Here is a 25,340-nt window from a genome sequence, read left to right as displayed (position 1 = left end):
CCTCTCCCCCTCGTCCCCCTCTCCATCCCCCCCATCTTACCTCCCTCCCTTCCCCACAGCACCTGTATATATGTATATATGTTTGTACATATTGTTTTTTACTCTATTTATTTATTTATTTATTTAATTTATTTGTACATATCTATTCTATTTATTTTATTTTGTTAGTATGTTTGGTCTCTGTCTCCCCCTTTTAGACTGTGAGCCCACTGTTGGGTAGGGACTGTCTCTATATGTTGCCAATTTGTACTTCCCAAGCGCTTAGTACAGTGCTCTGCACATAGTAAGCGCTCAATAAATACGATTGATGATGATGATGATTTATGGTGTGCTTACCGTGTGCAGAGAGCTCTGTTCTTAGAGATTTTGTTCTCTGTCTCCCCCTTTTAGACTGTGAGCCCACTGTTGGGTAGGGACTGTCTCTATACGTTGCCAACTTGGACTTCCCAAGTGCTTAGTACAGTGCTCTGCACACAGTAAGCGCTCAATGAATACGGTTGATTGATTGATTAGAGCTTGGGAGAGTACAGTATGACAGAGTCTGTAGACACATTCCCCATCATCAACCACAAGGAGCTTATTCTAAAAACCACTAGGGTTTTCTTAGTTTTCAGAGTGTTTTCTTAGGAGAAGCAGCATGGTGTTGTGGACAGGGCACGGGCCTGGGACTCGGAAAGTCATGGGTTCTAATCCCAGCTCGGCCGCTTGTCTGATGCGTGACCTTGGGCAAGTCACTTCACTTCCTCTGGGCCTCAGTTACCTCGACTGTAAAATGGGGGTTGAGATTATGAGCCCCACGTGGGACAGGGACTGTGTCCAACCCAATTTGCTTGTATCCAACCCAGCTTTTAGTACAGTGCCTAGCAATAGTAAGCCGTTAACAAATATTATCATTATTATTATTATTATTGTTATTATTATTAATTAGTTGCAGGTATTCCCCATGAATTAGGTCTGCTCTGTAAAGATTACATCTGTGCTTCTTCTACATGAAACTGGAACTTCTGCCTCTCTGCACTAGATGTAATCAGTGGAAGTAATGATAATAATAATGTTGGTATTTGTTAAGCACTTACTATATGCCAAGCACTGTTCTAAGTGCTGGGGGGATACAGGGTAATCAAGGTTGTCCCACGTGGGGCTCACAGTCTTCATCCCCATTTTACAGATGAGGGAACTGAGGCCCAGAGAAGTTAAGTGACTTGCCCAAAGTCACACAGCTGACAATTGGCGGAGCCGGGATTTGAACCCATGACCTGTGACTCCCAAGCCCGTGCTCTTTCCATTGAGCCACACTGCTTACACATGAGCTCACAGTCTAGAGAGGAAGGTTTAGCTCGGGAAGTCTTTTTGAAGGAAATGTGCTTTCCATGAGGCTTTGAAGTACGAGAGAGCAATTAAGTGGCCTCCCAGTATACTGAAATCGGGTTTGATTTTCATCATCTTTATCCTCTGCAAGAGAATCCCTCCTCACGAGCCATAAAAGGAGGAACATTGAATTACTGGAATGAACATTTCCAGTCATCACAGTTAGGAAAGTGAATTGCTCTCAGCTCTCTTCCGGGAAACCCAATTTTACTGGAGCTGCTATCAAGAGGATTAAAAGGGATGTGACACACAGGGGGGTGTGTGTCAAAAACCAGGAGCGGGTGGGGGTTTTTTGGTTTTTAATGAAGCAAAAAATATCACGAATCTGTCTCAGCTGTCTGGCCGTGGCACGGAGCTTGATATGCTGGGTCAATGAAATATTGATGAAAAGAGCAGTGCATGTGTAATGTCAAATTCCCACTTAATGTGCAGGTGAAATTAATTTTTAATAAAAATAACATTAGCAATCCCCTGGGCTTTTTGATGAATTCCAGCTGCTAAAATCACATCTGAAATTGCCAGTGAGTGTTTGAGGATGCACATGAAAGGGGGAGCAGCCTATTTCAGGATTTGTTCTTCCGCCAACCATTCGGACAGCGATCTGCAGTGACAGGAGGCAGGCAGGTCAATGCTATACTCACAGTTCATCATCAATCGTATTTATTGAGCGCTTACTATGTGCAGAGCACTGTACTAAGCGCTTGGGAAGAACAAATTGGCAACGTATAGAGACAGCCCCTACCCAACAGTGGGCTCACAGTTCTTCAATTACTACTATCTTAGTCAGCACTGTCAGCCCCGTATGGACCGGGGACTGTGTCTGACCTGATTATCTTTCATCTACCCCAGGGTTTAGTTATCTTGGCACTTGGTAAACTCTTAAAAAATACTGTTGTTGTTCTTTCTTCTCCTTCTCCTCCTCCTCCCATTTCTCCTGCTCCTTCTCCTCTTCCTTCTTCTTCTCTTCATCATCATCAATCGTATTTATTGCGCGCTTACTGTGTGCAGAGCACTGTACTAAGCGCTTCTCTTCCTTCTTCTTCTCCTCCTTCTCCTTTTCCTCCTTCTCCTCCTCCTTCCCTTGCCCACAAGAAGCTTACACTCCAACAGAGGAGACAGTACAGTGAATTGCACACAGCAGATTACCAGCGCGTGGCTCAGTGGAAAAAGCCCGGGCTTGGGAGCCAGAGGTCATGGATTCTAATCCCAGCTCCGCTGCTTGTCAGCTGTGTGACTTTGGGCAAGTCACTTAACTTCTCTGTGCCTCGGTTACCTCATCTGTAAAATGAGGATTAAGCCTGTGAGCCCCACGTGGGACAACCTGATCACCTTGTATCCTCCCCAGCGCTTAGAGCAGTGCTTTGCACATAGTAAGTGCTTAACAAATGTCATCATTATTATAACCAATTCAGCAGTCTGCACAGAGTAAATCCCCACAGAACATGTTGTTGATGGTGCAGATGTTGCAATGAAAACATGGAGCCCTGAGTCGAGTGATCTAACTCTGGGTTCTTTAGTGTGTATGCCATGTTTAATATGCCATGTTTCCGTTTCTGGAACTATTTGGAGTCAGTCTTGAAATTTACATAGCTCACCACTAGAAAAATCCTATCCCATCACCCAAAAGCCTCTTCACAAAGCCCCCATGTTAACCAGAATCTGTTTAGGGCATCGTAGGCACAAGAAATCATCTTCATTGCTGGAAGGATAACCTCTAGACAGTAAACTTGTTGTGGGCAGATAATGGGTCCACTATATTGTTGTGTTGTACTCTCCCAAGTGCTTAATACAGAGGTCTGCACAAAGCAAGCGCTCATTAAATACAATCGATTGAATATAGCTTAAAGGGACTGGATCTGATTTCCAACTATTTATTCTTTCCCTGCACTTATTACAGTGCTCTGTACCATGGAAAGAGCACAGGTCTGGGTGTCAGAGAACCTGGATTTTAACCCTGGCTCTGCCACTTGTCAGTTGTGTGACCTTGGGCTAGTCATTTAAATTCTCTGTGCCTCAGTTCCCTCATCTGCAAAATAGAGATTCAATACCTGTCCTCCCTTCTACTAAGGCTGTGAGCCACATGTGAAACCTGACTATCTCGTGTCTTCCCCAGCGCTTGACAAATAGTAAATGCTTAACAAATGCCTGTGGTGAGAACAAGCTGCTCTGTTAATGACTGTTTCTGATTCCACGAACAACAGAAAGGGAGAGACTTGGTGAAGGCCCTAATGGGCTGTACCTGAGACAGGTGATTGTGTGCCTGTGGGGGTGGAGCATGGAGAGTTTTCTCTCCCTGTTCTACCCAGGAATGGGCAGGAACTAATCAATGACTGCCATGTAGGGCCACAGGTGCCATGCCTAAGGCAGAAAAAAGGTGGTTGCGTTGAGATGTGCTCTCAGCTGGGGCATTTGGAGGGAGTAGAGGTATGCTGAGATGCAGAGAGAAGTAAGCATTGAAGCAGCAGGAGAGCAGCCCTTGGAAGCAGAAAGAGGAAGCATTGGCAGAAAGTGCTCCTTTAATCCGAGACCCTTGGATGGTGGAGTGAGTGCCACTCCCTTGCCTGTAGGTAAAACTAAGTACAAAGCTTTTCACAGTAACCTCGGTGATCAGAGGTGTGGTTTGATTTCTACTATGTATCACTGAGGCTCCCCTGGTCCAGGAAGGTCCTGATTGGTATGAATTGGGGGCTGTGTTGTTATCATTATTTGCTTAATATGTTCATTCAACTGTACTGAGTGCTTACTGTGTGCAGAGCACTGTACTAGCCCTATTGAGACCTCAGGCCCTACTGAGAGCTCACCTCCTCCAGGAGGCCTTCCCAGACTGAGCCCCTTCCTTCCTCTCCCCCTCGTTCCCCTCTCCATCCCCCGTCTTACCTCCTTCCCTTCCCCACAGCACCTGTATATATGTATATATGTTTGTACAGATTTATTACTCTATTTATTTATTTTATTTGTACATATCTATTCTATTTATTTTATTTTGTTAGTACGTTTGGTTTTGTTCTCTGTCTCCCCCTTTTAGACTGTGAGCCCACTGTTGGGAAGGGACTGTCTCTATATGTTGCCAATTTGTACTTCCCAAGCGCTTAGTACAGTGCTCTGCACATAGTAAGTGCTCAATAAATACGATTGATGATGATGATGATGTACATATTTATTACTCTATTTTACTTGTACATATCTATTCTATTTATTTTGTTAATATGTTTGGTTTTGTTCTCTGTCTCCCCCTTCTAGACTGTGAGCCCACTGTTGGGTAGGGACTGTCTCTATATGTTGCCAACTTGGACTTCCCAAACAGTGCTCTGCACACAGTAAGTGCTCAATAAATACAATTGATTGATTGATTGGAAAGTACAATTCAGCAACAAATAGAGACAATCCCTGCCCACAATGGGCTCACAGTCTACAAGGGGGGGAGACAGACATCAAAACAAGTAAACAGGCATCAATAGCACCAATGTAAATAAATAGAATTATAGATGTATACACCATAAATAAAATAAATAGAGGTATAAATATGTACATATGCACAAATGGGGTGGGGGGAATAGAGCAGAGGGAGGGAGTGGCGGTGATGGGGAGGGGGAGCAGAGGAAAAGGAGGGCTCAGTCTGGGGAGGCCTCCTGGAGGAGGTGAACTTTCAGTAGGGCTTTGAAGGGGGGGAGTGTGCTAGTTTGGCAGATTTGAGGAGGGAGGGCATTCCAGGCCAGAGGTAGGACGTGGGCCGGGGGTCGACGATGGGACAGTTGAGAATGGGATATAGTGAGAAGGTTAGAACCAGAGGAGCGGAGTGTGTGGGCTGGGATGTAGAAGGAGAGAAGGGAGGGGATGTAGGAGGAGACAAGGCGACGGAGAGCTTTGAAGCCAATAGGGAGAAGTTAATGTATACCATTACTACCACTACTACTACTACATGGCGCTTTGAACAGTGTTTTGCACATAGTAAGCACTTAATAAATGCCATCATTATTATTACATGGGCATTGATACTTTGTCACTAAAGGCGAACAAGGAGAAGCACTAGAGTTGAGAGGTAAGAATTTCCACTCTTAAATCCCTTAGGGTCAAGATGGATGGTATAACTCCTGGGTCCTGAACAATTTTTTTTTAAATCTTGAATATTTTAGGTTCAATCATCAGTGCCGTTTCCCAGAACATAGCCGACTACCACTCCGTTTTTCTTTCAACCATACTAGGGGGAACAATAGTTGTTGTGATCGGATTCCTTGCCGTTCTTCTCTGCCTTTGCAGGTAAGAACAAACTATAAAACCTTCCTGATAAATGTGTAAGACCATCTCAGTTTTTATTTCTATGGGCTTTATGGTCTAGCACACTGATCGTATTGCCTGCTGAAAGTTAATTCAGGGATCCTAAAAAAGGGTCAATTTCCTCATTCCCGATGAATGTGTAAGACCATCTCAGTTTTTATTTCTATGGGCTTTATGGTCTAGCACGCTGATCATATTGCCTGCTGAAACTTAATTCAGGGATCCGAAAAAAGGGTCAGTTTCCTCATTCCCGATGAATGTGTAAGACCATCTCAGTTTTTATTTCTGTGGGCTTTATGGTCTAGCACGTTGATCATATTGCCCACTGAAAGTTAATTCAGGGATCCTAAAAAAGGGTCAATTTCCTCATTCAGATGGAATTTGAGCAGTGCTGGAGATTTATCATGTATTAATGATGTTCATACTATTTATTCATGACGAGCAGCGTGTTCATAATATACCACTAATTCGTGAGAAGTAGCATGACTTAGTGGATAGAACACAGGCCTGGTGTCAGGTGGTCTTGGGTTCTAATCCCGGCTCTGCTGCCCGTCTACTGTGTGACCTTGGGTAAGTCACTTCACTTCTCTGGGCCTCAGTTACCTCCACTTCTCTGGGCCTCAGTTACCTCATCTGAAAATGGGGATAAGAGTGTGAGCCCCAGGTAGGACAGGGATTGTGTCCAACCTGATTAACTTGTATCTACCCCAGCTCTTAGAACAGTGCTCAGCACATAGCGAGGGCTGGACAAGTACCCTAGTTCTCATGACTGTTAGAATTTAACAAAGAACTGACTTTTGAATTGAGCCCGTGGTCAACGACTTTTAACCTCTCGCAATAGGTGTAAGGGCGGCCCGGCCCAGAAACGAGAAATGAATACCACTCTCCTGGCTGTCCTGAGGAGAGACCAGGCCACGTCGATGCCCCACCTCTATCCATGCACTCCAATCAAGGGGCTGAAGGTCAACTCCGGCTCACATTTAGGCCGACCCCGGCCGAGCCCTTACGATCCAAAGGATTCCGTCTGGTCGGAAACGGGAGACAGGATGACGGCGGCGAGAGCTCGGGAGGGTTTATACCACAGAGATGTTTCATCGTGGGCAGCCGGTCACAATGACCCCTCTGGAAACGCCTCACGGCTTGCAGTTGGCTCTGGGGCCCGAAAACCCGGCCTGTATCTCCAAGGTCAGGAAGACCAGTATGGACTCGCCCATCTCCCCGAGCAGCTAGTGCCAATCTGCGCTCAGTCGGTGGCCATCCTCCAAGCCTCGGGCCTTTTCCGTTCTCCGGGGCAGTCTCCCGGGGCGAAGTCCGCTACTTTGCCGAGAAAGGGCCAGGTAGGGTACGGTCAACTGGCAGAGCAGTTCGACAGTGACGATTACCCTCGGCTGTCCGGCCCACCTCCGTCTCAGCCCTCCAAGTCCAGAGACGATCCCGGGTCCCAGCTCGGAGAGCCGGGATCCCCGTCCCAGACTCCCACCTGGAGTCGGTACTCCGCCAGCTTGCTGGAGTCTGTGTCGGTTCCCGGCACCCTGAACGAAGCCGTCGCCGTGACTCCGTATTCCTCCGAACTCCAAGGCATTTCGGAGAAGACCCTGTTGGAGCTGTCTAAGGGGAAGCCCTCCCCCCACCCCAGGGCCTGGTTCGTGTCTCTCGACGGACAGCCGGTCGCTCAAGTGAGGCACTCCTTCATCGACCTGCGCAAGGGCCGACCCGAGAGCAATGACACCAGCCTGGACTCCGGAGTGGACATGAACGAGCACCAGTCCGGTCGGAAGCTGGAGAGGGAGAAGACTTTCATCAAAAGCGGGCCCCAGCCCCCGATCCTCTACCAGGGGGGATTTGACCTCAACAGTAGCAAGAACAGAGCCTCCGCGTGTGGCCCCGAGGGCCCGGCTCTGAGGCCCATGGGTGCCAGAGGGAGGGGGGAGGTCGGGGGTCCCAGAGAAGGGCGGAGTCTCTTCGAGGGAAGAGCCCGGATCAGGACACCAGATCCCACCCATCCCCCGGGAGGACGAGGAGCAGGCTGCCTCTAGCCGGGAGAAGCAGCCGAACTGACAGGTGAAGGAGAGAAGCCCCTGGTTGCTGTCAGTCTGAGCCAGTTGGCTCAAGGCGCTCATCCCGTCCGGCTGCTCGGAAATCTGCCACCGCTTGGCTTTCCTCTGACGGCAGCGGGATCCGATCCGTGCCTCTGGACTTTGTCCGTCAGTCAGGGACAGTCTGTGGTCATGGCTTTAGTTGAGAAGAGGACGCTCATTCAAAGCGTATCCTCCGATAACACCACCGCCCCCGGGAAGCTGCTGTTGCAGTTTGGCTTTCCCACGCGTGTCCAGTTTCTTCCTTTTGCTCCTGTTGGAAATTCGAGGGAGGCAGCCAATTTCCCGCCTTCTAAAAATACTCTGGTGGGAGCTAGAAAGAATGCCGGAGAAGGCAGAGGTAACCTTCCCCCTCTCGGTCAGCAGAGTTAACCAATCAATCAGTCAATCAATCGTTGGCATGTGTTGAGCATTCATTCATTCATTCATTCAATCATATTTATTGAGTGCTTACTGTGTGCAGAGCACTGTGCTGGGTGCTCAGGAGAGAACACCCATATGCTGTACAGTTACGTGCCCCCTCCCGTTGGTTAATAGTTGCAGCTTCTTGTGAACCCTCAATCTTTATACGCTCGCAGGGACTTATTTCCATCCATATTCTGGATGGGATTCGTCCATAAATGCTCCCTAAAATCAGCACAGATTCTTCTTCTTATGTGATGAACCGCATTCTTCAGTGTGTCAGCTAACAAAATCCCCTTCCTCAATGAGGTGAGCTGGGCAGTGGTTTCTCTCTCTGGTGTTTACTTAGATGTTCCCTTGCTTCATTCGACTTCTAAAAATCGCTTCCTTTTCCTTCCCTGTTTCATTATAAAGTGAGGTCTGTTAGCCCAGGTTTTCCTCGGGGTGTGTATTGAACTGCTTAAAACCATTCCAAGAATAACGTACCCGAGCTCTTTGGGGCCCAACGATTTTGGAGGATGTTGAGCTGCAATCTTAATCAAGTGTCTAATGCATTGGTGAAGAAATTTAAGTTGAGGTTTTCAACACTTCCTGAAAAAGAACTGTTCAGAAGGTATTTTGTTTCAAAACCATAATTGCCAGTTTTTTAAAAGAGGGATAGTTAAGCACTGACTAATGAAGAAAGGCCTGCAACTTTACTTGTGCATATGAAATATGTCCATTGACCTTTCAAATATTTCGCTTATGAAATGTCAAGTCTAGGTCTTTACTAGTAAAAAATTAATCAAAAATGCTTGAGAAGAAGATTAAATTAAAAGCCTTGCTTTCTGTACTGCCTGCAATCAATGTATTCCCAATTTTGGATTTTTCATATTCATTCATTCAACCATATTTATTGAGTGCTTACTGTGTGCAGAGCGCTGTACTAAGCACTTGGGAAGTACAAGTCGGCAGCATATAGAGACGATCCCTACCCAACAACGAGCCGCAGCCTAAAGGTTTCTTTTTTAATCTCTATGGCGCAGTCCATTCCATAGCTGTTATGATCCGAACCTTAACCTAAGGTTAACATTATACACCTGTTCTCCAAATGGAAATGTTCAGTGTCGAATTAAAGATACTGACCTTCTCCCCTACTCTGCATGAAGGCAAAGTGGAATAATGTATCCTTCTCTCTAAGGGAAGCACTCCATTTGGATCACCTCTTTTAACTTCTAAGCTCCCAGCTCTGCTTTTGCCACTCGAGTTGAAGGCACACATCATGACTGAGCCAGAAAACTGAAGGTAGGGGCGGTAAGTCTTTTTTTGGCAAGAAAAGCAGTGTCTTTTTTTCTGGCAGCACGTATATCTTCCGCTCTCCTATTTCTTTTGAAACCTCGTATCTTCAGAAGATTATGCTGTGCTCCCATTTCTCAAGCGTTTTTTGTTTTCCCCCCATCCCTGAGGTCCCAAGCGTTCCTTTTCCTAGACCCACACAGGAATCTCACCTGTGGAGAGAGTGATGACACATCTGGCAAAGGGGAAAGGGGGTTCAGGCTGAGCAGGGTCCCCTGAAAGAGGGGAATTGCGGTAGGGAAAGTCTAGGGGCTAGGCTGCCAGGGTGGAAAAACCACTGTCCAGTTTGAGTCAGTCAGCCGGGCTGGCCTTCAAGGACAGTACTGCTTCCCAGAAGGAATCCATCTGGCTCCAAAGCAATGGCTGAAATAGCCATTTCTTTCCCTACTAGCCCCACTAGCAAGAAAGGCCCTGCACCATCTCTGAAGATCAATTTTTTCTATTTTTTTGCCCATATGCCAGTTGTAGCCTCCTCCTGCTATTTTTGCTTCGGTCGAGTGGTTCCCACAGGGACCACAGACCCCACTAATAGTAATGATTGTGGTCTCTGTTAGGGGCTTACTACGTGCCAAGCACTGGACTGAGCACTGGGGACGACGCAAGTTAATCACGTTGGACCCAGTCCCTGTTCCATACGGGGCTCAGAGTCTTAAGGGGTTGGGAGAACAGAAATTTAATCCCTATTTTACAGATGAGGAAACTGAGGAACAGAGAAGTGAATAGTCTGTGCTTGTGGTGGTGACACTCAGGTTGAGGCAGACTCACCCCACCGTGGAATCAAACAATCACTCAGTCAAGTAGTATTTATTGAGCATCTACTGTGGGCAAACCACTATACTAAGCACCTAGGAGAGTTCAGTAGAATCAAAAAAAGCAAACCCTACCTTCCAGGAGTTTACAGTCTGCAAGAGAGGTGGACACTGAAATGAAATGCACAAGAGGACAGAATAAAATCCTTCTAGACTGTAAGCTTGTTGTGGGCAGGGACTGTGTCTACCAACTCGGTTGTATTGTACTCTTCCAAGAGCTCAGTACAGTGCTGTACGTGCAATAAATGCTCAATAAATACCATTGATTAATATTAAGGTATGGACATAAGTGGGTATGGTTAGGCCAGGGGGTTCTTAAGTGCTTAGCTGCTACTGCAGTGCTGAGCGGTTAGAAAAGAGGATATGAGCAGGGAAGATTAGAAGTGAATAGGGAAGGCCTCCTGGAGGAGATGCGATTTCACGAAGTCCTTGAAGAGGAGGAGAATTATCTGTCAAACGTGAAGTGGGAGTGAGTTCTAAGCAGGGGCGAGGGTGTGAACAAGAAGTAGGCTGTGGGAGAGATGAGACACAGGTACAGCGAATAGGCTAGATTGAGAAGAATGAAGAGTGGAAGCTCTGAGGTTGTGAGAGAAAAGAAGAGAATCATTCAGAGGAAGAGAGACAAATGAGCATCTTAAAGTTCATGGCCGAGAGTTTCCGCTTGATGAGGAGAGGAATGGGCAACACGGGGTGTTTTTGAAAAAGGATCCGGGCAGCAGAGTGAATGCTGGACTGGAGAGGGGAAAGACTGGAGGAAGGGAAGTCAGCGAAGAGGCTTGGCTTGGGCTATGACAGGCCGTTTATTTTTGTACTGTACTCTCCCAAGCACTTAGTTCAGTGCTCCGCACATAGAAAGTGCTCAATAAATAAATCCAATTGAATGCGGTGTTCACGTAACTTGCTCTGCCCAGGAAAGATCTAGTCATGGTGATATACGGTGGTAAAAGTGTGAACCTTCTAAATCAATCAATCCATCGTATTCATTGTGCGCTTGCTGTGTGCTAAGCACTTGGGAAGTACAATATAACTGAGTTAGGAGACACATTCCCTGCCCACCGTGAGCTTACAGTCTGAAAGAGTAAATCCTCCGCTGAAGTGCCTTGATTCCAGACTTTCTTTCTCGGAAGGATAGAACGGTTTTCGAAGCGTGTGCATGCTTCTGCTATTGGCCAAAATACGTCACCCGATGGTGCAATTTCTGTGTTTTTAGCTTTTCAAAGGACAGACCTAGCGTTTCATGTTGGAACAAGGGATTCTGCATGTAGGTAACGTTTAACTCCCCCAGAAGATAGGCTGTGTGTTTAGCGCTTGCTGCATCCGGTAAATGTCCACAGGTGTTTGTGTTGGAATGGCGATGGCAATCATACAGAAAAGGAGCACCTCTTCAGTCATTAAAACAGCAATGCTTTTTCTTCCTTTCATTTCAAAATATCTGACTTCCACCCGCTTCCCCGGCCCGTTTAAATTTGGACCAGGAACTTAGCTGATAGAGAGGAACTTGTGTCTACAACTCCAGAAGGGCTATGTGGTGTTATCAGCCCTCAGGTTGATCCTTTATATGAAATGAGCAGGCCAAGCTACAACCCCAAAGTGTTTCCTTGAGATGACCTGGTGGATTCAGAGCAAGTTTATATTTTTTGTACCCAGCGCACTTTCGGTTCTGGACTCGGAATCTTAAAAACTTTATTTTTTTCCCGGTGAATTTGTAGCCGCACATTTGAGAATTCTGGACCCTTTCCCGTTGGCAGTGGCGTTTAGTAAGTGCTTGCTGTTTGCCAGGCATAGGACTGAGTACTGGGGTGATTTCTAAGATAAGCAGATTGGACCGAGTCGCCGTCCCCGAGGGTCTTAAGGGACTTAAGGGACCAAGAACCTACTGGGTTTAATAGTAACTTTCATAAATGGTCAAATTAAAACTCCAAAGTGGAATTTTGCAAGCACGAATGTAACCCATTTTGATTGCAAATTAATATTTATGAAACCTTTGTACGTATTTTGGAAACACCTCAATTATCCCTCAGTTAACTGATGGATCCATTATTAAAGCGCAACGCAAATCACGCAATACGGTTTACCATATCGTCTTGGTAAAATCTATTTTTACATTTTGCAGTGGGCCGGGGAAAGAAGGCTTTATTTAACGTGTGATAAAGCATGAAGCTCACCGAATAGTAAGAATTCACTCCTTTGCTTTGGCAGTCATGGTCAAATCACTTTGTTTCCTAGACCTGTTATTTCCATTTCAGACCCAGAGTTGCTATTCTCCATTCACCTATTGTAAAATGTTTCTATCTTTTGTATTCTATCAGGGGTGTCTTTTCATGTGTATTTAACAGTACCACTGTATTTACTGCTGAAAACTATCTCAATATTTGTTAATGGTTCAATATGGTTCATGCAAAATAATAAAATAGTTTAAAAGATAAATTTTATCTTTTATCTCTACCAGAGAAGCAATAGAGCCTAGTGGATAGAGCATGGGCTTGGGAGTCAGAAGGACCTGAGTTCTAATTCCGACTCCCCCACTTGTCTGCTTTGTGACCTTAGACAAGTCACTTCCCTGGGCCTCAGTTTCTTCAACTGTAAAATGGGGATTCAGGCTGGGAGCCCCATGAGGGACGTGGACTACGTCCAACCTGACTAGCTTATACCCACCCTTAATGCAGTGTCTGGCACATAGTAAGTGCTTAACAAATAACATTAAAAAAATCGGCGCAATATATGAGATTGAATTACATTTTAATAGAAAAAACTCTCCTTCAGAGTAGATTAATCTTTCCACGTAATTCCAATGGATATTTTTTCATAATGATCACATTCCCTTAGTCCAGCTCTTAAATTAAAAAAAAAAGTTTTAGTTCTTTTCTACATCTTTGTTCTAAATAAAGTTCTTCAGAAGCGCTCACTTATTGCTCCGATCCCTGGGAACCTCTTTGCTTCTTGGACCAAGTCAGTCGATCGATTGATGGCATTTATTAAGTGCTTACTGTGCTCAGAGCACTGTACTAAGCACATGAGAGAGTACAGTACAATAAGATTGGTGGGCATGATCCCTGCCCTCAGGAGCTTACAATCTAGTAGGGGAAAGATCCAACTGTTTTGGGGGGGGGGGGGGGGTGTTTAAAGCACAGGGCTCTAGCGTCTGTATAGTCAATTCATTCAAGACACCCCTCCACCCCTACTCGAAATTATAGTGATTTTATCATAACAGCCTCACTCATATCTAGTGCTAAAATCATGGGAGTGAGCTTTGGAGTCAAAAAGTGTGAATATTTGGAGGGTTTTGAATGGTGGGAAACCAAAGATCTATCTGACAGTAGGGAGGGAGGGAGTTTCAAGCCAAAGTCATAATATGTAAAAATCATCTGGGGAGGGCAGATGGCTTGCTGAAAATAGTAGTGGTGAAATGGGGTTAGGAGTGTTGATAAGGCAACGAGTGTGGTGAAGCTTAAGAGGAGGGGTGAAAGTAGTGGGAAGGAATAGGGGAAGGGTTAGGGTTAAAGTTAGGGTGATTAGGTTTGGAATAAGGGAAAAGAATAGGAATAGCCCTAGGGATAAGGGAAGGTGTAGGGGGAAGGTGTAATAATAATAATACCACTATTATTATTATTATTATTAGGGGGTAGTAATGTGGAATTAAGTGCTTACTATGTGCCAGGCACTGTACCAACTGCTGGGGTGGATGCATGTTTGGGTTAAAGTTAGGGTTAAGTTTAGTGTTATTCATTCAATCATATTTATTGAGCGCTTACAGTGTGCAGAGCACTGTACCAAGAGCTTGGGAAATACAAGTTGGCAACATATAGAGATGGTCCCTACCCAACAGCGGGCTCACAGTCTAGAAGGGGGAGACAGACAACAAAACAAAACACATTAACAAAATAAAATAAATAGAATAAATATGTACAAGTAAAATAAATAGAGTAATAAATGCGTACAAACATACATATATACAGGTGCTGTGGGGAGGGGAAGGAGGTAAGGCAGGGGGGTGAGGAGGGGGAGAGGAAGGAGGGGGCTCAGTCTGGGAAGGCCTCCTGGAGGAGGTGAGCTCTCTGTAGGGCTTTGAAGGGAGGAAGAGAGCTAGTTATGTTTAGAGCTAGGGCTCATGGTAGGCTAGAGTTAGGGATAGAGATAATAATAATGATGTTAGTATTTGTTAAGCGCTTATTTTGTGCAAAGCACTGTTCTAAGCGCTGGGGAGGTTACAAGGTGATCAGCTTGTCCCACAGGGGGCTCAGAGTTTTAATCCCCATTTTACAGATGAGGTAATTGAGGCCCAGAGAAGTTAAGTGACTTGCCCAATGTCACACAGCTGACAGTTGGCAGAGCAGGGATTTGAACCCATGACCTCTGACTCCAAAGCCCGGGCTCTTTCCACTGAGCCACGCTGTTTCTCTGATGAGGTTAGGGATGGTGATGGGGTTCATTCTAGGGGTAGGGAGAGCATAAGTGTTTGGATTAGGTTTAGAGTTAGGGGTCATAGTAGAGGAAGAGGAAATAATAATAATAGTATTTCTTAAGCACTTACTATATGCCAGGCACTGTTCTAAATGGTGGGGTAGATACAAGATAATTGGGTTGGACGCAGTCCCTGTCCTAAGTAGGGCTCACAGTCTTAATTTCCATTTCAAGCAGCGTGGCTCAGTGGAAAGAGCCCGGGCTTTGGAATCAGAGGTCATGGGTTCAACTCTCCGCTCTGCCAATTGTCAGCTGTGTGACTTTGGGCAAGTCACTTCACTTCTCTGGGCCGCAGTTACCTCATCTGTAAAATGGGGATTAAGACTGTGAGTCCGCCGTGGGACAACCTGATCACCTTGTAGCCTCCCCAGTGCTTAGAACAGTGCATTGCACACAGTAAGTGCTTAACAAATGCTATCATTATTATCATTATTACTGAAGGCTCACCTCCTCCAAGAGGCCTTCCCAGACTAAGCCCCCTTTGTCCTTAGCTCCCCCTCACCTCTTCATCGCCCCAACTCATTCAATCGTATTTATTGAGCACTTACTGTGTCCAGAGCACTGTACTAAGTGCTTAGCGCTGTACTAAGCCCAACTCACTCTCCTTGTTCTACCCACAGCACTTGTGTGTATATATGTATGTATAATTATATTTATTTACATTAATGCCTGTTTACTTGTTCTGACGTGTGTATAGATCTATAATTCTTTTTATTTATATTGATGCTATTGATGTCTGTCTACTTGTTTTGATGTCTGTCTCCCCCCTCCTAGACTGTGAGCCCACTATGAGCAGGGATTGTCTCTATTGCTGAATTATACTTTCCCAGCACTTTGTACAGTGCTCCGCACACAGTAAGCGCTCAATAAATATGATTGAATGAATGAATGAATGAATGAAGGGGAAGAGTTAGGATTAGAACCCAGGTCCTTCTGACTCCCGGGCCTGTGCTGAGGTAGGGGTCAGGTCATTCAACCCGTCACCAAATCCTGTCACCAAATCCTGTCACCAAATCCTTCACAACATTGCTAAAATCTGCCCTTTCCTCTCCATCCACACTGCTGTAGGCTGGTAGAGAAGAATAATGGCCTAGTAATAATAACAATAATAATTTTGGTGTTTGTTAAGCACTTACTATGTGCAAAGCACTGTTCTAAGCGCTGGGGAGGTTACAAGGTCATCAGGTTGTCCCACGGGGGGCTCACAGTCTTCATCCCCATTTTACAGATGAGGTAACTGAGGCCCAGAGAAGTGAAGTGACTTGCCCGAAGTCACACAGCTGACAAGTGGCAGAGCCAGGATTTGAACCTATGACCTCTGACTCCCAAGCCCGCGCTCTTTCCAGTGAGCCACGCTGCTTCTCTGTAGATAGAACGCAGGCGCGGGTGTCAGAAGGACATGGGTTCTAATTCTGTCTCTGCTACTTGTTTGCTGTGTGATCTTGGGCAAATCCTTTAACTTCCCTGTGCCTCTGTTAACTCACCTATAAAATGGGAGTTGACTGTGAGCCCCACCTGGGACAAGCTAAACACCTGATTAGCACATAGAAAGCGCTTAAAAATATACTTAAAAACCTGTTACTACGCTCTGACCTTGACTCCCTTGACTCTCCCCCTCGTCCCCCTCTCCATCCCCCCCATCTTACCTCCTTCCCTTCCCCACAGCACCTGTATATATGTATATATGTTTGTACATATTTATTACTCTATTTATTTATTTATTTTACTTGTACATATCTATTCTATTTTATTTTGTTAGTATGTTTGGTTTCGTTCTCTGTCTCCCCCTTTTAGACTGTGAGCCCACTGTTGGGTAGGGACTGTCTCTATATGTTGTCAACTTGTACTTCCCAAGCGCTTAGTACAGTGCTCTGCACACAGTAAGCGCTCAATAGATACGATTGATTGATTGATCTGACTCCTTGCTGACCTCCCTGCCTCCTGTCTCTCCCCGCTCCAGTCCATACTTCACTCTGATGCACGGATCATTGTTTTCATTCCACGTCTCCCCACGCCTCAAGTACTTCAGTGGTTGCCCATCCACCTCTGCGCCCAAAAAACTACTTCAAAGCTCTAATTCAGGTTGTCCTTTCTTACCTTACACCTAATCTACTATAGCCCAGCCTGCACATTTCATCCCTCTAACACAAGCTTCTTTAATATACCTCCATTTTATCTATCTCACCGCTGACCACTTTCCCACATCCTCTCTCTAGCCTTCCTCCCCTACCATAGACCCCAGACCATCGCTCTCCCCAACTTTAAAGCCTTCAAAGGTCACATCCCGCTTTCCCAGATTAAGCCTTTTCCCTGGCTCCCTTTCCCTTCTGAGTAATCTATGCACTTGAATCTGGGATCTCTGGGCGTTTGATATTCACTGCATCCTCAGCCCCACAGTGCAAATGTACATATCAATAAATTATACATTTTGAAATATTTATTCGTATTAATGTCTGTCTCCCCCTCTAGACTGTAAGCTCACTGTGGGCAGGGAATGTGTCTACCAACTCTGTTGTACTTTTCCGAGTGTTTAGTACAGTGCTCTGAACACAGAGTGCCCAATGAATAACTTTGATGATGATGATGATTGATTGATTCCAAGCACTTGGTATGGTTCTCTGCCCAGAGTAAGTGTCCAGTAAATGCAACTGGTATTAACCTCTTTGCTGATCTCCCTGCTTCCAGATAAAACAATTGTGGTATTTGTTAAGTCCTTACTGAATGCCAAGTGCTGGGGTAGATACTATACAATCAGATCAGTCAGATTTCCTGTCTCACATCGGTTTACAGACTGAGAGGGAGAATAGGTATTTAATCCCCATTTTACAGATGAGGAAACTGACTTATCTTCTCTGTTCCTCTCCATCCAAACTGCTACCACATTAATACAATCACTTATCCTCTCTCACCTTGATTACTGTATCAACCTCCTTGCTGACCTTCCTGCCTCCTGTCTCTCCCCACTGCAGTCCATAGTTCACTCGGATGCATGGATCAGTGTCAGCGCTTAGAACAGTGCTTGGCACATAGTAAGCACTTAACAAATACCATAATAATAATTATTATTATTCAAAAAACATTCCATCCATGTTTCTCCACTCCTCAAGAAACTCCAGGGGTTGCCCATCCATCTCCGCATCAAACAGAAACTCCTCACCATTGGCTTCAAGTCTCTCAATCGCCTTGCCCCCTCCTATTTCATCTCGCTACTCTCCTACTCCAAACCAGCCTGCACACTTTGCTCCTCTAATGCCAAACTTCTCACTGTGCCTCCCTCTTATCTGTCTCACCACCGGTCCCTCTCCCATGTCCTGCTTCTGGCCTGGAATACCCTCCCTCCTCTACTCCAACAGATGATTTTTCTCCCCTCCTTCAAAGCCTAAATTAAAGGCACAACTCCAAGAGGCCTTCCCTAATTAAGCCATCCTTTCTTCTTCTCCCACTCTCTTGGTCACCTTTTGACTTACTCCCTTTATTCATCCCTCATCCCAGCCTCACAGCACTTGTGTTCATGTCTGTAATTTATTTATTTGTATTAATATTTGACTTCTCCCTCTAGACTATAAGTTCATTGTGGGCAGGGAATGTGTCTGTTTGTTGTTACATTGTGCTCTCCCAAGCACATAGTATAGTGCTCTGCGCACAATAAGAGCTCAAAAAATGCATTTGAATAAATGAAAGAGTGACTTACCCAAGATCACTTTCCAGGGTCCCTAACCTCTAGGCCTGTTCTCCTTCCGTTAGGGCACACCGATTTTCTTTTTTTTTTTTTTTGGCATTTGGTAAGCGCTTACTATGTGCAAAGCACTGTTCTAAGCTCTGGATTCACTCTCAATCAACCGAGCATATTTATTGAAGCCTGCGGTCTAGAAGGGGAGACAGACATTAGTATAAAAAAATTGTGGCTATGTATGTAAGTGTTGTAGAACTGAGGGTGGGATGAATAAAAGGTACAAATCCAAGTGCAAGGGTGATGCAGAAGGAAGGGGGACTTGGAGAAATGAGGGTTTAGTCAGGGAAGGTCTCTTGGAGGAGAGGAGACTGTGAGCCCGTTGTTGGGTAGGGACCATCTCTATATGTTGCCGATTTGTACTTCCCAAGCACTTATTACAGTGCTCTGCACACAGTAAGTGCTCAATCAATCAACCATATTTATTGAGCACTTACTGTGTGCAGAACACTGTACTAAGCGCTTGGGAAGTACAAGTCGGCGACACATAGAGACAGTCCCTGAATGAATGAGATTTTAATAAGGCTTTGAGGTGGAGTGATTGTCTGATATAAAGGGGGGAGGGATTGGTAGCAAGATAGAAGAGATCACGGTGCATTAAGCAGGCTGCAGTTAGTAGAACAAAGGGAGCAAGCTCATCTATTTGAAGCATCACTCAATCCACTTCTCTCCCCTCTCCTGAAACCTTCACCCTGTGTCTCTCTGTAGAAAACGAAAGCTCCTTACGATTGGTTCAAGGTTTGCCACCATCTGGCCCCTATTTCACCTATCTGCTCTCTTTCCTTGCTGTTCCCCAACTCACTTCCAAGGCCATTTTCTAGCTTCACCTCACTCTGGACACTCCCCCCTCCATCCTCTCCCTCAGACTGTTGCCCCAACTTGGATCTCCCTCCCCATGACATCAGACAGACCGTTGCTTCTCCGACGTGCCGGGTTCTGACGACAGCAGTGCTACTTACTCCTAATACTTAGCATCAAAATTTCAGGCAGGATGACGAACAACGGGATCCTGGAAAGCAGAAAGTCCACCAGCGACGAAGGAATCTTGCCTCCAAGAGAAGCAGTGTGGCCTAACGGTAAGAGCAAATGTCCGGGAGTAAGAGTACCTGGGTTCTAATTCCGGTTCTGCCGCTTGCCTGCTGTGTGACAGTGGGCAAGTCACTTCACTGCTCTATGCCTCAGTTTTCTCAACTGTAAAATGGGGATTAAATACCTGTTCTTCCTCCTACTTCAGAATTTGAGCCCCGTGGCTCAGTGGAAAGAGCCCGGGCTTGGGAGTCAGAGGTCATGGGTTCTAATCCCTACTCCTCCACTTGTCAGCTGTGTGATTTTGGGTAAGTCACTTAACTTCTCTGGGCCTCAGTTCCCTCATCTGGAAAATGGGGATTAAGACTGTGAGCCCCACGGGGGACAACCTGATCACCTTGTATCCCCCCAGTGCTTAGAACAGTGCTTTGCATATAGTAAGCGCTTAACAAACACTATCATTATTTATTATTATTATTATTATTATTATTATTATTATTATTATTATTTATTATGTGGGAAAGTGCCAAACGTGCTAAACCCTAAGATTTACACAAAGCCTTATTAGAAGCACATCGCTTCCGAGACCTTCCCCGACTAAACCCTCATTTCCACTTCTCCCTCTCCCTTCCGTATCGCCCTTGCACTTCAATTTGCTCCCTTTATTCCCTCCTCCCTCAACCCCACAGCACATAAATATTGTTGTGTTGTACTCTAAATGCAATTGATTGATTGATATCCATAATTTATTTATTTACATCCATATCTGTCTCCCTCTCGAGACTGTAAGCTAGTGGTAGGCAGGGAATGTCTACCAAATCCGTTATATTGTACTCTCCCAAGTACTTGGCAGAGTGATCTGCACACAGAAAGAGCTCAATAACTACGACTGATAAATTCACTGATTGAAGATAATCAGGTGAGATTACCTGAGTCATTCATTCAATCGTTTTAGTTCAATCGTATTTATTGAGCACTTACTGTGTGCAGAGCACTCCCATGTGGGCCCACAGCTGGTGATTCTACTTAATAACAGCGAGTTCCCTGGATTCTGTCATTTTTTCCTGAAATGGCATTCCTTGGCGAGCCGCATCAGTCAGTTCACTGCTGCACTGGGTTAACTGGGCTACCCCTATTCAAACTGTGCTCTAAAATGTTGGATTCTACCGGGAATGCCACTTCAGGAGACTGGGCAGAACACAAATCAATCAATCAATCATTTATTGAGTGCTTACTGTGTGCAGAGCACTGTACTAACACAAATAAAACAATAGACTGGAATTAAGACCCAGATCTCAGAACTGAGATGGAAGGATACCAGCTAAGAAAGCCTTCTCTGTCAAAGAAACCACATGGAGTAAATTAGGGCTCAGTCACAAGAGGCACAGATTGGATAGATAGCATTCATTCATTCATTCAATCGTATTTATTGAGCGCTTACTGTGTGCAGAGCACTGTACTAAGTGCTTGGGAAGTACAAGTTGGCAACATATAGAGATGGTCCCTACCCAACAGTGGGCTCACAGTCTAGAAGGGGGAGACAGAGAACAAGTTGTAAAGGACTTTTGGGGACAAATGATACAGTCCTTTTTGATGAACAAATGTAGGTTGCATGATAAAAGACCAAAACACTATAATCATAGTTTATAGGAACCAATATAGTGTACTCCATCACCTTGCCCCCTCATACCTCACCTCACTGCTCAAGCAGCATGGCTCAGTGGAAAGAGCCCAGGCTTTGGAGTCAGAGGTCGTGGGTTCAAATCCCGGCTCCGCCAATTGTCAGCTGTGTGACCTTGGGCAAATCACTTAATTTCCCTGGGCCTCAGTTCCCTCATCTGTAAAATGGGGATTAAGACTGTGAGCCCCCCGTGGGACAACCTGATCACCTTGTATCCTCCCCAGTGCTTAGAACAGTGCTTTGCACATTAGTAAGCGCTTAATAAATGTCATCATCATTAATACAACCCAGCCCCAACACTTTGCTCCTCTAACGCTAATCTTCTCATCGTATCTCAATCTTGTCCATCTCGCCACCGACATCTCGCCTACGTCCTGCCTCTGGCCTGGAATGCCCTCTCTCTTCATCTCCGACAGACAATTCCTTTCCCCCCCTTCAAAGCCTTATTGAAGGCCCATCTCCTCCAAGAGGCCTTCCCTGATGTAGTTCTCCCTTCCTCTTCTCCCACATCCTTCTGCATTCCCGTGACTCGCTCCATTTATTCACCTCCCCCTCAGCCCCAAAGCCCTAAAGTGCATATCTGTAATTTATTTATTATTTTTAATGTCTGTCTCCCCCTCTGCACTGTGCCTTCACTGTGGGCAGGGAATGTTTCTACCGACTCTGTTTTATCGTACTCTCCCAAGGGCTTAGTACTGTGCTCTGCACAAATAAGCTCTCAATAAATCTGACTGCATGATTGATCGATCGATATCTTTAGAGAGCAAGCCAATGATACCGACGGGTAATACTGTGTTATGAATGGTTTTCACTGATACACAGCCTACATAAATAGGTTGATCCTTTCAAAGAATCTTTTTCCCCGAGAGACCTCAAGGTTTCTATTCCCTTAAGGCTTCTCATGCAGCATGGCAAAGTAGCTAGAGCCCGAGCCTGGGAGTCCGAAGGTCATGGGTTCTAATCCTGGCTCCGCCCCTTGTCTGCTGGTGACCTTGGGTGAGTCACTTCACTTCTCTGTGCCTCAGTTCCCTCATCTGTAAAATGGGGATGGAGATTGTGAGCCCCATGAGGGATGGGGACTGTGTCCAACCCGATTTGCTTGTCTCCACCCAAGCGCTTAGTATGGTGCCTGACACATAGAACATGCTTAACAAATACCATTATTATTATTATTATTATTATAAATATGATTATTCTCCCTTCTCACTTTATTAAAACAGTTGCCTCCTCCCTTCTCCCCAGCCCCCATTTCAGGCCTAACTCCAACCTCAACCTCAATCCTAAACTAACATCCGCTCCAGGTTTTGCCCCAGCTAATTCGTTCATTCATTCCATCATATTTATTGAGCACTTACTCTGTGCAGAGCACTGTACTAAGCGCTTGGGAGCATATAATACAACAAGAAACGGACACATTCCCTGCCCACAACCAGCTTACAATCTGGAGCGGAGGAGATGGACATGAATAGAAATAAAGAAATGATAGCTGTGGACATAAGTGCCGTGGGGCTGGGAGGGGGGACGAACTAAGGGAACAGGTCAAGGTGATGCAGAAGGGAGTGGGAGAAGAGGAGAAAGGAGGGGCTTAGTCTGGGAAGACCTCTTGGTGGAGACTTCAATAATCAATCAATCAATTGTATTTATTGAGTGCTTACTGTGTGCAGAGCACTGTACTAAGCGCCTGGGAAGTACAAGTTGGCAACATATAGAGACGGTCCCTACCCAACAGTGGGCTCACAGTCTAGAAGGGGGAGACAGAGAACAAAACCAAACATACTAACAAAATAAAATAGATATGTACAAGTAAAATGAATAAATAAATACATAGAGTAATAAATCTGTACAAACATATGTGCATATATACAGGTACTGTGGGGAAGGGAAGGAGGTAAGACGGGGGGATGGAGACAGGGACGAGGGGGAGAGGAAGGAAGGGGCTCAATCTGGGAAGGCCTCCTGGAGAAGGTGAGCTCTCAGTAGGGCCTTGAAGGGAGGAAGAGAGCTAATGATTTGATTAGCTTGATTACTCCCATCTTACCTCCTTCCCTTCCCCACAGCACCTGTATATATGTATATATGTTTGTACATATTTTTTACTCTATTTATTTTATTTGTACATATCTATTCTATTTATTTCATTTTGTTAGTATGTTTGGTTTTGTTCTCTGTCTCCCCCTTTTAGACTGTGAGCCCACTGTTGGGTAGGGACTGTCTCTATATGTTGCCAATTTGTACTTCCCAAGCGCTTAGTACAGTGCTCTGCACATAGTAAGCGCTCAATAAATATGATTGATGATGATGAAGGAGGGCAGGGTGCCTCAGTCTCAGTTTCAACCACAGCCCCAGTTCCAATTTTAGGAGCAGCCTTGGGAATACGAAAGGGAATAGTATAGACCGTGATGGGGATGGCAGCCGACAAGGCTTCCATCACCATTGTGCCACCCTTCTCTCCACTGGGGCTTTTTCTGGTAGTGGGGTAGAAGGAGAGAGGATACACAATGGCAGTGACATAGGATGGTCTAATAATAATAATAATAATGATGGCATTAAGTGCTTACTATGTGCCAAGCGCTGTTCTAAGCACTGAGGAGGTTTCAAGGTGATCAGGTTGTCCCACGGGGGGCTCACAGTCTTAATCCCCATTTCACAGTTGCGGGAACTGAGGCCCAGAGAAGTGAAGTGACTTGCCCAAAGTCACGCAGCTGGCAATTGACAGAGCCAGAATTTGAACCCATGACCTTGGACTCCAAAGCCCGGGCTCTTTCCACTGAGCCACGCTGCTAGTGGATAGAGCACCAGCCAGTGAGTCAGAAGGACCTGGGTTCTAATCCCGGCTCCGCCACTTGTCTGCATTGTTGGACAGGGACTGTGTCCAACCTGATTAACTTGAATCTACCCCAGCCCTTAGAACAGTTCTTGGCACATAATATAGCCTTAATAAATGCCATAATTATTATTTATTATTAAGGTGTGACAGGGGAAAAATTTACTGTGTGATTTTTGCTTCCCTACAGTTCTGGCCAAAATGTTGGAGCTTGGTTTGGAATGGAACCTAACTAATAGCCAGTCCAAGGGAAAAATATCTCCTCTGAAATAAATATCCATCATTAAGTCGTATTTTCAAGGAACATACCCAGACTGGATCATAGGGTATGCCTCTAATGGTATTTCTCACCTTCTAATTTCTAAAAACAATGATGAGAGAAAGCAAATAAAAGGAGACTTTTTATGGCCCTGTCTAAGCAACAACAAGCAAATATTTTAGAAAGAGATATGCTTCAATAAATAAATTAATTTCCTCTACGAAGCTCGATTCAGAGTCTTCCAGCTGCCAGATGTCCTTGTCTAGAGGAATGAAGTGAACATTATTTTTGCTCTTTCAGCCCTCCAGAATGAGACAGACTGTGAACTTCTTCCCTTGCCTCAGCTCTGAAATTACCCAGTCCATAATCTCCTTACTTTAGGGAAAGTTTTGTCCCCCGAAGTTCAATATGGTTTGAAAATGCAAGGCACACGTGTACATTTCTTGAACCCTAGAGCAGAATAGGCAGTTGCTTTGGCTCAGACCTTGAACCAACCCATCCATAGTAGTTATTGAGTATTTACTGAGTGCAGAGCACTGTTTTAAGTGCCCTCAGTGAGCTCTGTGAGGAAGGAGTTAGCGACCTGCAGCTCACCCTTTTCATCCAGTCATTCATTCAGTCGTATTTATTGAGCGCTTACTGTGTGCAGAGCACTGTACTAAGCGCTTGGGAAGTACAAAGGCCTTCTCCAAAGGCCAAGGTTAATCCAAGAACTAGATGAATCAATCCATCCATCAATCGATGGTATTTATTGAGCCCTTAATAATGATAATAATAATGATGGTATTTGTTAAGCGCTTACTATGTGCCAAGCACTGTTCTAAGCCCTGGGGTAGATACAGAGAAGCAGCATGGCCTAATGGCAAGAACCCAGGCTTGGGAGTACAGGACGTGGGTTCGAATCCTGACTCCACCACTTGTCCGCTGGGTGACCTTGGGCAAGTCACTTCACTTCTCTGTGCCTCAGTTACCTCATCTGTAAAATGAGGATTATGACTGTGAACCCCACGTGGGACAACCTGATTACCTTGTATCTACCCCAGAGCTGAGAACAGTGCTTGGCACACAGTAAGC

At 45.3% G+C, this 25,340-nt stretch overlaps 1 protein-coding gene across 1 annotated transcript in view; it reads left to right on the top strand.

Annotated features, from left to right (window-relative positions):
- Positions 1–9,020, top strand: part of FAM171B (family with sequence similarity 171 member B) — a 42,661-nt gene extending 33,641 nt beyond the window's left edge. Inside the window, exons 9-10 of the mRNA XM_038750900.1 lie at positions 5,502–5,625; positions 6,485–9,020. Coding sequence (XP_038606828.1) covers positions 5,502–5,625; positions 6,485–7,679 — 1,319 coding nt within the window. The 3' untranslated portion in view covers positions 7,680–9,020. The remainder of the gene's footprint in view (positions 1–5,501; positions 5,626–6,484) is intronic.
- Positions 9,021–25,340: the final 16,320 nt, after the last annotated feature.

Source organism: Tachyglossus aculeatus, chromosome 9, assembly GCF_015852505.1.
Source record: "Tachyglossus aculeatus isolate mTacAcu1 chromosome 9, mTacAcu1.pri, whole genome shotgun sequence".
Classification (NCBI taxonomy): Eukaryota; Metazoa; Chordata; class Mammalia; order Monotremata; family Tachyglossidae; genus Tachyglossus; species Tachyglossus aculeatus.
Note: the sequence above shows the minus strand (reverse complement) of the source record. Positions and strands in the feature narration are given on the sequence as shown.